This window comes from Microtus ochrogaster, chromosome 8 (genome assembly GCF_000317375.1).
Source record: "Microtus ochrogaster isolate Prairie Vole_2 chromosome 8, MicOch1.0, whole genome shotgun sequence".
Lineage (NCBI taxonomy): Eukaryota > Metazoa > Chordata > Mammalia > Rodentia > Cricetidae > Microtus > Microtus ochrogaster.
In genome coordinates this window covers 20,683,962-20,694,352 of record NC_022015.1, presented here as the reverse complement: position 1 = coordinate 20,694,352, position 10,391 = coordinate 20,683,962, and the positions used below count along the sequence as shown (strand labels likewise).

The following is a 10,391-nucleotide window of genomic DNA, read 5'->3' as shown; positions in this document are numbered from 1 at the left end:
TGTCCTGGAACTAGATCTTGTAGACCAGGCTGGCCTCGAACTCACAGAGATCCGCCTGCCTCTGCCTCCTGAGTGCTGGGATTAAAGGCATGTTTCCCCTCAACCCAACAGTTCAACCCAGGAGGCAGGAGATGGTACTGACCCACAACCACCCTCAGGAAGAGAACTGTCAGGAATCAGAGATGAGCTCAAGAGGTGGGTCTGAGGATGGAGAGATGGCTCGGAGATTAAGAGCATTGGCGCTCTTCCAGAGGTCCTGGGTTCAAGTCTTAGTGACCACGTGGTGGCTCACAGCCATCTATCATGAGATCTGGTGCCCTCTTCTGGCCTGCAGGCTGAACACTGTATACATAATAAATAAATCTTAAAAAAAAAAAAAAAAGAGATGGATCTGTCCCAGCACTTAGAAGGCTGGGAGAGACTGCGGCAAGTTCAAGGCCAGCCTGGTCTCAAAGTCAAGTTGGAAGCCAGCTACAGAGAAGCAGTCTCAAAGAAGAAAAGTCTGGGCATGGGGATGTGACTCACTTGGAAGAGTGTTTGTCTAGCATGCAGGAAGCTCTGCGTTCTGTTCCCAGCACTGCATAAAAATAGGTGTGATATTAGATGACTATTTCCTTGGTGAAGATCAGAGGTTCAGGGTCACCCTTGACTAATAGCAACTGCTTTCCTACAGCTTGGGCTATAGGAAACCCTGACTCAAAACCAAACCAAATAACAACAACGAAAAAAAAAACCCAGCAAACTACAAGATCTGATTCTTCTATGCGGTCCCACCAGGCAAGCTCTCAGGCCCTAAACAAGGGGAGGAAGTTGGCTTCTACTGAAATTCCATTTGAAGTTCCACTCCACGCGGTTCTGCTCGTGTGCTTTCTGCCCGGGTCCTCAGCCCTCCCAAGAGGACTTATCCTTGATCTGGGTGAGGTGGTCTCCGCATAACCTTAGGCATTTCTTTTTGCAGACACAGCAGACATGCTTGGCAGGTAGTATTTTTAACCTCAAGCTCAGGAATCAGGTGGCTTAAAAGGTTGTCCAGTCTAGTGACCTTCACCTCTAGACTCCGTGACTGCCAGGAAGGAAGGAGTTCCGTTTGGGCCTCTAATATCGTCTGGGACCCAGAAAGATTTGTCCAATGAGCAAAAGCTGCCAAAGTCACCCCCACTCCTGCCAAATCAAATAGGCAGGAGCCTTGGGGCCAGTCCTCCTCCTGCCTGGGTGCCAGGCTAGCAAGAGGCTGGGGGCATGACAGGGTTAATTCCCAGGGCCCAGGGAACCCAAAAGGGTCGGAAACAAAAGCTCACCTGCCCTCCCAACATTTGGGGCCCAAGAGGGCATTCAAAATGCAAACTTTAATAAACAGCAGGTCAAATAAGAATTCCTCTAGAGTGAGAACAGCAGAGCTGGCATTAGAGGCCTCCAGGGTTCCTGCTTCCTCCCCTCCCAAGACATGGAGGTAGGAAGCAGCGGGCCCCGCTGAGGAGGAGTGGTGCCCAGCTCCGTGTAAGTCCACCTGTCTGAGGCCCTACGTTCCACAGAGCAGCAATGTGTGGCACTTAGTGGCCCCCACCAGGCCCAGAAGGTCCTAGGAGTGTGGCAGGCTAGGAGGCCAAAATCCGCAGTCAGATTCTGAAGCTTTCCTCCCGGCCATCAATGTGGCGGAGCCGCAAGTAGACATCTGTGCCAATGCCCTGCAGAGACTGCAGCTGCAGGGAGCCACCGAGATATTCCGCATAGGCCCTGGACGTGGGCAGCCCGAAGCCAAAGCTGGGGGCAGTGGATAAGATAGGATAGGATAGGGGGCTTCAGAAGTTTGAGTGTCCTGGTCCACCCTTCCCCCCCCATCTTGGGCAGGTGGGTCCTCACCCATGCATAGGTCCTGACTGGCCGCCACTGTGCATATCCAGGTGGCCGAAGAGGGGGCTGATTCGGGGGTCCTGGGTGCTGGCCTCGGCTGTGGTGAAGTGGTAGTCCATGACTCGATCTAGGTCTTTGTGAGCAATTCCTCCACCCCGGTCTGAAATCCTGGCAGGATGTTGACAACATGGATTTGGTCAGGTTTGATGAGGTCTCACTGGCCCCCTAAGCAGACAGTACTGAGTCTGACTTCCTGTTCCATCTAAGGGTGGAATGTGGCTTTATTTATCTCTGTTACCCTGTCTGGGCCATAGATTGCTTATACCTTCTCAGGGGATTCGAAATTTATTCTTACTCCCATCAAACACCATTTGCCCAACTTCAGGTTCCTCAGCTGGCCCTGGCAATCTCAGGATCAAAGAATGTCTTTCCCAACCAGGGTCCAACTCCCAGAGGTAAGCAGGTTCTGGTTTGAGGTCCTATAGCGTTAGAAATAGTGCCCAGAATCTTCATCCACCCCAGCCCGGCTCTACTTGAGCAAACCTGATGATGAGATCAATATCATTATTGGCGATGGTGATGACCACATCAGGAACATTGTACGGAGTATCTAGGTGACTCTCCATTGTGGCTCTATTCAGGAGAAAAAGACCAGTAGATGGTAGCACCCTAGTTTCTGTCTTCCCCCACCCAACGCAGCCAGCCTACCTACCTCATGGCATTCTTGAGCAGCTCAGGCAGGATATAATCCAGCGGCATGGGGATGAAGGGAAAGCGGGCAGCCACATGTCCATTGATGCGGACTCGAGGGGCATTGCCGTACTTGTGCTCACACAGGCGTCTGTGGATACAAAGGTTCAGTAGGTATCCCTGGAGCTGTAGTTGCCAACGTGTAATTCTTCCCAGGGTGCATTGGGCAACACATGGATACGGTTTTGCTGATCACATTAAAGGGCATTTCTGGTGTCAGATGAATAGAAGCTAGAAGCAAAGGTTGTTGTAAACAGCCTATGCAAAATGCAGAAGAGTCCTCCACTACCTTAAGATGCCAATAATGGAGCTGGAGAGATCGTCCACTGGTTATTAAGAGCACCTGCTCTTGTGGAGGACTTGAGTTAGGATCCTCGCCCCCGTGATGGGCAGTTCACAACTGCCTCTAACTCTAGTGCCAGCAAGACCGCTGGGCACCAAACACACACATGATGCATATACATACATGCAGATAGTCATGCACATAGAAAACAACGAACTCTTGGAAGAAATGTCAATAGTGCCACTGCTGAGAACCCTGCCTAAACTGCACATGGATCTCTGAGTTCGAGGCCAGCCTGGTCTACGTTAGAGAGTTCCAGGACAGCTAGAGCTACCTAGTGAGACTTGATTTCAAAAAAAGAAAAAGAAATGGCTTAGTGGGGGCTGGACATATGGTTCAACAGTTAAGAGCACTGTATTCTCTTACAGAGGACCTAGATTTGGTGCCCCGGCACTCACACGGTGGTTGACAACATTCTCCTCTTTTCTCTATGGTGCCGCACATGCATGGTACACACAGACACACATGTGGCCAAAACACCCATACACAGAAAATATTTTTTAAAAAAAGCAAAACAAGCCAGGCAGTGGTAATGCACACCTTTAATTCCAGCACTTGGGAGGCAGCGGCAGGCAGATCTCTGTGAGTTCAAGGTCAGCCTGGTCTAGAGAGCAAATTCTAGGACAGCCAAGAACAGCTAAGGCTACACAGAGAAACCCTGTCTCAAAAAGAAAAGAAAAGAAAAACAAAAACTTTGCCCTAGGTCATACAAAGACTCAGACAGACATTTTTGTTGCCCCTGAGACATCTACCCCCTGCACCATTCTAGCCTTACCTGGCAAAATCCACCCATTTTTCGATAATCTTCTTTGGTGACAGACGAGTACAGATGATGCCAACAAAATCAGGCTGGCAGGAAAGAAGAAGGTCAAAACTAGCAAAACCCCACCCCACCTCAGCTGCCAAACACCCACAATCTCAGGAATGCCAGGGCAGCCCCAAAGCTCGCTCCCAGCCCCTCACGTGCCCAACCCCCCCTTTAACACTCTAGGGTCAGTTTTGGGGTCAGCTCCACCTTGTCTTCATGCAGCGCCAGGTGATGGGTAGCCAGCATGCGGATCCCAAGTCTCGAAGTCAGAGTCTTGTCCAGGAAGTACCGAACCAGCTTTTCATCCTAGAAATAGGGGGCCTGTGAAACCTCTGTCCCCTCTCAACCCTCCTACTTCAGCGGGCCCATTCTCCATTGCCTCTGACCTCTATGTGTTTCCGGCTCTCACGAAGCCCCTCGGCTAACAGGGTGACCACGTCCTTGTGGTCATCTAGCAGCTGCCGTACCAGCTGGCAGTACCGGGCCTCATCTGCCTGGTCCTTGATCTGCAGGGCACAGAGTCATAAGCACAGTGGTCCAACCCTGACCTTGGCCCCTCACCCTACTCAACCCAGCCTCACCGGAGGGAAGTCTGTCAGCTTCTGGAAGGCCCGGATATATAGCTCATGCTGCATGGAATAAGTATGGGAATTCACGGAGCTGCCACAGACACTTAAGTAGAAAACAGTCACCCATAGGGATCACCACCCAACTCAATTAGCAAGGTCCAAGCCCCCAGACCCTTCCAGTACCCACTAATCAGGTAGTCTCGGCCTCTGATGTCCCAAGGCTTAGTCCCATCTGGACCTGATACCTTTCAGCAGGCCAGGGCTCCCCATTTGCCTCTCGGGCAGTGTGTATACTGATAAAGTCCCCTCTACCTTACCACGTGCAGTATGGTGGGATTGCAACCAATGATGAAAGGAAGGCTGCGGAAGCCCTTGATGCGGTGAGCAATCCTCACTGGTAACTCTTGCTGCAAGTAGCGGCCACTTTTCTGGAAGAAAAAGAGGGGAGGGCCTAAGCAGCTAGCTAGAGTCTCTGGAGCAGAGAAGAAAGAGAGAGCCTTACCAGAAGGTGGCTGCCGTCCTGCGAGCGGCCAGAATAGAGCATCATGGTGGGAGTGAGGCGGACTGAGGGCTAAAAGGGAAGGTGGACTTTGAGCACCAGACATTCAAGACCCACCAACCCCACATTAGCTCAACCCTTTCCCTTCAGACTCATCCCAGCTTCCCTTCTGCTAATCACCCAGACCTCATACCTTCTCTGCTGCCACGTCAATGGCTGACTGGTTGTAAAAGGAGGTGACAGTCTTGGAGCGTTCCCTGGCCAGTTCTACATGGTGTGTATCGGTGGCTGATGTTGAGCGAGTCCTGAGTGACAGTGAGGACCCCAAGAGGGGCCGGAGTGAAGGCCCTCTCCAAGGGCCACTGCCCAGCACAAATGTCAGTATCATTGTCCTGTTTCTTTGTTGAACTAGGCTGCCACTACAGGGCTGAGGGAGGACCCGACACGCAGCAGTGACCCCCCCCCCCAAAGCGAAGCAAAGAGTGTGTAGGGCTTTTCTCGGAATTCAGGGATGTCGGTCCTTCAAGGATGCTGACTTGCTCAGCGCCGGCACGACAGCTTCCATCTATTGGAGTAGCAGAAGTCGGTGGTAAGGATCCGAATCCAGATGGCTTGCACTATTTCTCCAAGTGCACGCCAGTATCCTTAGACCTAGACAATCTTGCCCAGCCCTTACAACCACCATGTCCCCAGACGCTCAGGCCGAGCCGAGGTTGGACAACACTCCCCGGGTGCCCTACTCTTCTATGTGAAACTTAACCTGACGGCGTGTGTGCGCGCTCAGGGAAGCGGGTGGAGTAATCTCCAGTCCACTCTAGCCGTAAAACCTCTCCTCAGCTCCCTCAGGTTCCGGACCACCCCATTCAGGGGGTGGATCTGGCCCCTAATCGGCTTTACGGGACCCGAGCCCTTAAAGACGCGCCTGCGTACACGCATAGCGTACGGGAGAACAGGGTGCATGCAGCAAAACTGCAGTCCCAGAGTTTCCCATCGGAGCTCCCCTCCTCTGGGTCACTTAGTCCGGCCAGGGTCCCCCCATATGGTAGATGCCAGCCCCCGCCCATGCGCACTCCCGCGCAGAGTGGAGGCTGAGGACGTGTGCTGCCGAGCGTCCGCCGGAGGGGTTCTGCACTAGTTACTCCACTTACCGCGAGGCCAGACGCTGGGCCGGGGTCCGAGCGGAACCGCCGCGGCAGTCGACCAGCCCGGCTAGCCGAGCTCGCCTGCGCCCTCCTCCGTTGTAACATCGCGCGGGCTGTGTGTGCCCAGTGCCTCCTGGGAGTTGTAGTTTGACCACTAGGACTCGCGTGGGCTCCTGCCCACCAGGCTATCCCCCAACCCCTTCAGATAAGTAGTTTAGCTCCCTCCGGTGGTCCCAAAGTTACCAGTGACTTATCATCGACTCTACCCTATGTTCTATAAATGAGCTCCCTGGGTGCAAAGTGCTAGAGAACAGGAAAAGCCCTTAGATGTATACAGAATAGATCGACCTGTTTCTCTAAGGTCCCATCCTTGAAGCTGCTAACTCACTCATGGTCTGCCTGGTTCAAACTCCCCTCAGCTCCCTTAACACCCGAGGAACGTTAGCTAGTTTCTCAGTGCTCTAATTTTGTTATTGGCAAAATGAGGAACTCTGTAGGTTATATGAGTTTATATATCCAAGCAGCCTAGAACAGGGCTAGGTGTGGAATTCGCACGAGCGTTACTAATTCTACCTGCCTGCAAGTTAACGTGAGTGGGTGACTTTTCTGACCCACAAGGGAGGTAGGGTATTTCAAATAAATAGCCCTCTACTCTGAGGAAGAAAACAGGTAGGGTGTGATGGGTGTGCTAGTGGCTTCAAAGGAGGTTGCGAGAGAACATGGCCAAGATACTGGGACCGGAAAAAGAACAGCCTGGATGATGTGAGGGTATGACTGGAGAAATATGGAATCCGGGAGGTAGGGGTGGCCAACAGCTGGGAGTTAGGAACCACCCAATGATTTTGGTTTTGCTTTGAGACCAATCTCAAATGGTGAGTCTCACTATTGTGGACAGACTGGCCTGGGACTCTCTATCCTCCTGCCTCAAGCCAGGGAAACTGATCCTTCCTACCTCAACCTCAGTTTCCTGGCAAGCGCCACCAAACATGGGTTCCCTTAAGGGTTTTAATTGTCCCCTCCTCTTTAGAATCCCCTAGCTGTGGTGATGGGAAGATGGACCAGATGGCAAAAAGAACTAAGACAATTTAGCAGAAAGAGGATGGGGAGATTTTCAGAGTGCGTGTGTTGATTGCTTAATATTTAATGATAGAGTGTTAAATAAAGCAGGGGTTTTCTTTGAAAATGTGCTGCTATGCCGGGCGGTGGTGGCGCACACCTTTAATCCCAGCAGAGGCCGGCAGATCTCTGAGTTTAAGGCCAGCCTGGTCTACACAGTGAGTTCTAGGACAGCCAGGACTGTTTCACGGAGAAACCCTGTCTCAGGGGGGAAAAAAAGAAAGGAAAAAGAAAAAAAATGTCCCGCTTTAGGGGTGGAATCCCTCACATGGATGATGGATGACCTGAGACACCTTCCAGACTTGCTTCTTCGCTCTAATCCTACCCTCCCCCCTTTTTTTATTTTTTTACGACTTCCTGGCAACATCCTGGTGCACAGCCAGGAGGCCATTCAGCTCTGGCTGGCAGGCATAACTTTAGCACGTGGAAGAAGGGAGAGAGAAGGGTGACAGCCTTCATCACAAGCAAAGACTCCGAGTGCCTATTGGGTTCCTGGACTTGCGGGTCACGTGGCTGCAGCGTGGACGGGAGCCACCCCAGGCGGCGACTGCAGCAGCCAGTAGGCGGAGGCGTCTGGCGACCGCTTCACCTCGTTTAACCCGACTCTAAGCTAAGGCTTCGCAGGGACTGGGTGCAGCTGCCGGCTATCTAGGTGGGGCACACACGTCCTTAGCTCCTGTTCACAAAGCTGCCGGCGCATTGGAAGCTTAGAGGTGGTTAGGCACTCTTCCAAGTGCTGTAACTTCTATCAGATGGGTACTGTTATCGTCTTCCTATTACAGAAGCTAGAACTGGGACACAGAAAGATTAAAAGATTCGTCTCTCTCTTCTCTGTCCTCACTCCCGCATTCATTCTACGGCAGTCACATCCGTGGCCTCTCAGTGGTTCGCCAAACACATTGGGCTTATTCCACCTCTCACTGGCTGATCTCTCTGCAGGGAGCACCGTTACCCTAGATATCCACATAACATGTTTCCTCATCTCCCCCGGGGTTTCACTCAAATGGATGAAGCTCACACTGTCCATCCTAATTAAAATACCAGTCGCTTCCATCTCCCTCACTCTGCTTTCTCTTGGCTGGACCATTATCACCCGTTTCTTTGGTTTTGTTTTAGTTAGTTTTAGGGTTTGTCTTTTGTTTGTTTTTCTTTTTTCTTTTTTTGAAACAGGGTTTCTCTGTGTAACCCTGAATGTCCTGGAACTCGCCCTGTAGACCAGGCTGGCCTCTGTCTCCCAAGTGTTGGGATTAAAGACATGTGCCACCATTGCCCAGCTATCACCCATTTCTTTTTTTTAATATTTATTTATTTATTTATTTATTTATTTATTTATTTATTTATTTATTTATTATGTATACAGCATTCCTTCCATGTATGCCTGCAGGCCAGAAGAGGGCACCAGACCCCATTACAAATGGTTGTGAACCACAATATGATTGCTGGGAATTGAACCCAGGACTTCTGGAAGAGCAGGCAATGCTCTTAACCTCTGAGCCATCTCTCCAGCCCCCTATCACCCATTTCTTGTCTGTACTACTCTCACCAATAACATGCGCACTGTGGAGATTATATATATAGCCATATACTGCACATGCGGGGCTGGAGTGATGGCTCAGTGGTTAAACACACTGGCTGTTCTTCCTGAGGACCCGGGTTCACTTCCCAGCACCCACATGGCAGCTCACAACTGTCTGTAACTCCAGCTCCAGGAGTCCCAGTGTCTTCGCACAGATACACACGCAGGCAAAACACCAATGTACATTAAATAAAGATAAGAAAAAAAACCCCTGAAAACCTGCGCATGCTTATGAATGCTTGGCTTTAGTTTTAGGCTTGTTTCTAGCTAGCCTTTTCTTTCTTTCTTTTTTTTTTTTTTTTTTTTAGCTTGAACAACCCATTTCTATTCATCTTCATGCTGCGCTGAGTCTTGATTACCTTATCTAACTGCTGTCCATCACCTTTCCTAGTTCCTCTGTGCCGGGCTGGTTGGCCCCTAGCTTGCTGAGCCCCAGCTGGTTGGCTTCATTTTCTCTCTGCCCACCGGCCCCACCTAAACTTCTTTTACCTTGTTATTGGCCATTCAGCTTTTTATTAGACCAATCAGGTGCCTTAGGCAGACAAAGTAAAACATCAACATATCATTATCTACTTAAAAAAATGCAACATAAACAAAACCAGTACATCTTTGCATAGTTAAACAAATGCAGCACAAATGTAACACATCTTTACATAGTATATTCCACTATATATACGTGTGTGTGTGTGTTTGTGTGTGTGTATCTTGTTCAAACAGGATCATACTATATAACTCAGAACTCAGGCTGGCCCAAAGTTTACAATCCTCCTGACTCAGTCCTTTAAGCACTGGAATTACAGATGTGTGCCACCAACATGACTTTTTCTTTTCCTTTGAGACAAGGTTTCTCTGTGTAACCCTGACTGTCCTGGAACTCACTCTATAGACCAGGCTGCCCTCGAACTCACGGAGATGCACCTGCCTCTGCTTTCTGAATGCTGGGATTAAAGGCATGTGCAACCACTGCCTGGTCCAATATCACTTCTTATTGTTTTGACTTATTATTACTTAATTGTTATTGCTATTTTATGGTTGTTTGTGGTTACTAGGTATTGATAGGAGGTCCTCAACCTTACACGTAATGTGGTCTCTTCCCTTGTTGAACAGGAATGAACTGATCCAATTAGGTAAGACAGAAAAAGTGGTGTGGCGTATGAGGCTGAATCATAAAGTAACTGTAGCTTCCACCTTTTTGTTGTTTTGCTTTTAGAGACAGGGCCTCGGTATGTAGCTCTGGCTAGCCTGAAACTTACTCTGTAGGCCAGGCTAGACTCAAATTTGCAGCGATCCTCCTGGCTCTGCTTCCCACGTGCTGGGATTACAGGGCTGCACCATCATGCTCAGCTGTGGCTCCTGTCTTTCTCCTTCTCACACCACTCTTTCTAATCTAGGGGAAGTCAGCAACAGATGACAAGAGTTCGGAAATAGGCCGAAATCCTATTTGCCTGTATTTATTTCCATTAGCTGTTATAACAATTTGCCACAGGTTTGGTAGTTTGCAACATCACAAATTAGTTTTCTTTTTCTTTTAAAAAATGTGTGTATGATGCATATGTGGGAGTGGAAGTGTGCACACACATGTGGAGATCAGAGAACAGCTTTGTGGAGTTCTTTCTTTCTTTATTTTGGTTTTTTTTTTTTTTTGGTTTTTTGAGACAGTGTTTCTCTGTGGTTTTGGAGCCTGTCCTGGAACTAGCTCTGTAGACCAGGCTGGTCTCGAACTCACAGAGATCCGCC

At 49.9% G+C, this 10,391-nt stretch overlaps 1 protein-coding gene across 1 annotated transcript; it reads right to left on the bottom strand.

Moving 5' to 3' along the window:
- Positions 1 to 416: 416 nt before the first annotated feature.
- Positions 417 to 6,040, bottom strand: Bckdk (branched chain ketoacid dehydrogenase kinase). The gene is made up of 12 exons (XM_005351324.2): positions 5,969 to 6,040; positions 5,014 to 5,385; positions 4,824 to 4,892; positions 4,639 to 4,749; positions 4,334 to 4,381; positions 4,139 to 4,258; positions 3,960 to 4,058; positions 3,720 to 3,793; positions 2,564 to 2,692; positions 2,395 to 2,484; positions 1,861 to 2,019; positions 417 to 1,761 (listed from the first exon to the last, which is right to left on the bottom strand). Exons 2-12 carry the CDS (start codon positions 5,206 to 5,208, stop codon positions 1,617 to 1,619), a joined length of 1,239 nt encoding a protein of 412 aa, XP_005351381.1. The 5' UTR covers positions 5,209 to 5,385; positions 5,969 to 6,040; the 3' UTR covers positions 417 to 1,616.
- Positions 6,041 to 10,391: the final 4,351 nt, after the last annotated feature.

What these genes read in the sequence shown, in the direction of transcription:
- Bckdk (XM_005351324.2), bottom strand. Translation starts at nt 5,208, where the DNA reads ATGATACTGACATTTGTGCTGGGCAGTGGCCCTTGGAGAGGGCCTTCA. An exon ending in CTGCTCAAGAATGCCATGAG is followed by an intron (nt 2,485 to 2,563) that starts GTAGGTAGGCTG and finishes TCTCCTGAATAG; the next exon opens with AGCCACAATGGAGAGTCACC. An exon ending in GATATTGATCTCATCATCAG is followed by an intron (nt 2,020 to 2,394) that starts GTTTGCTCAAGT and finishes ACATCCTGCCAG; the next exon opens with GATTTCAGACCGGGGTGGAG.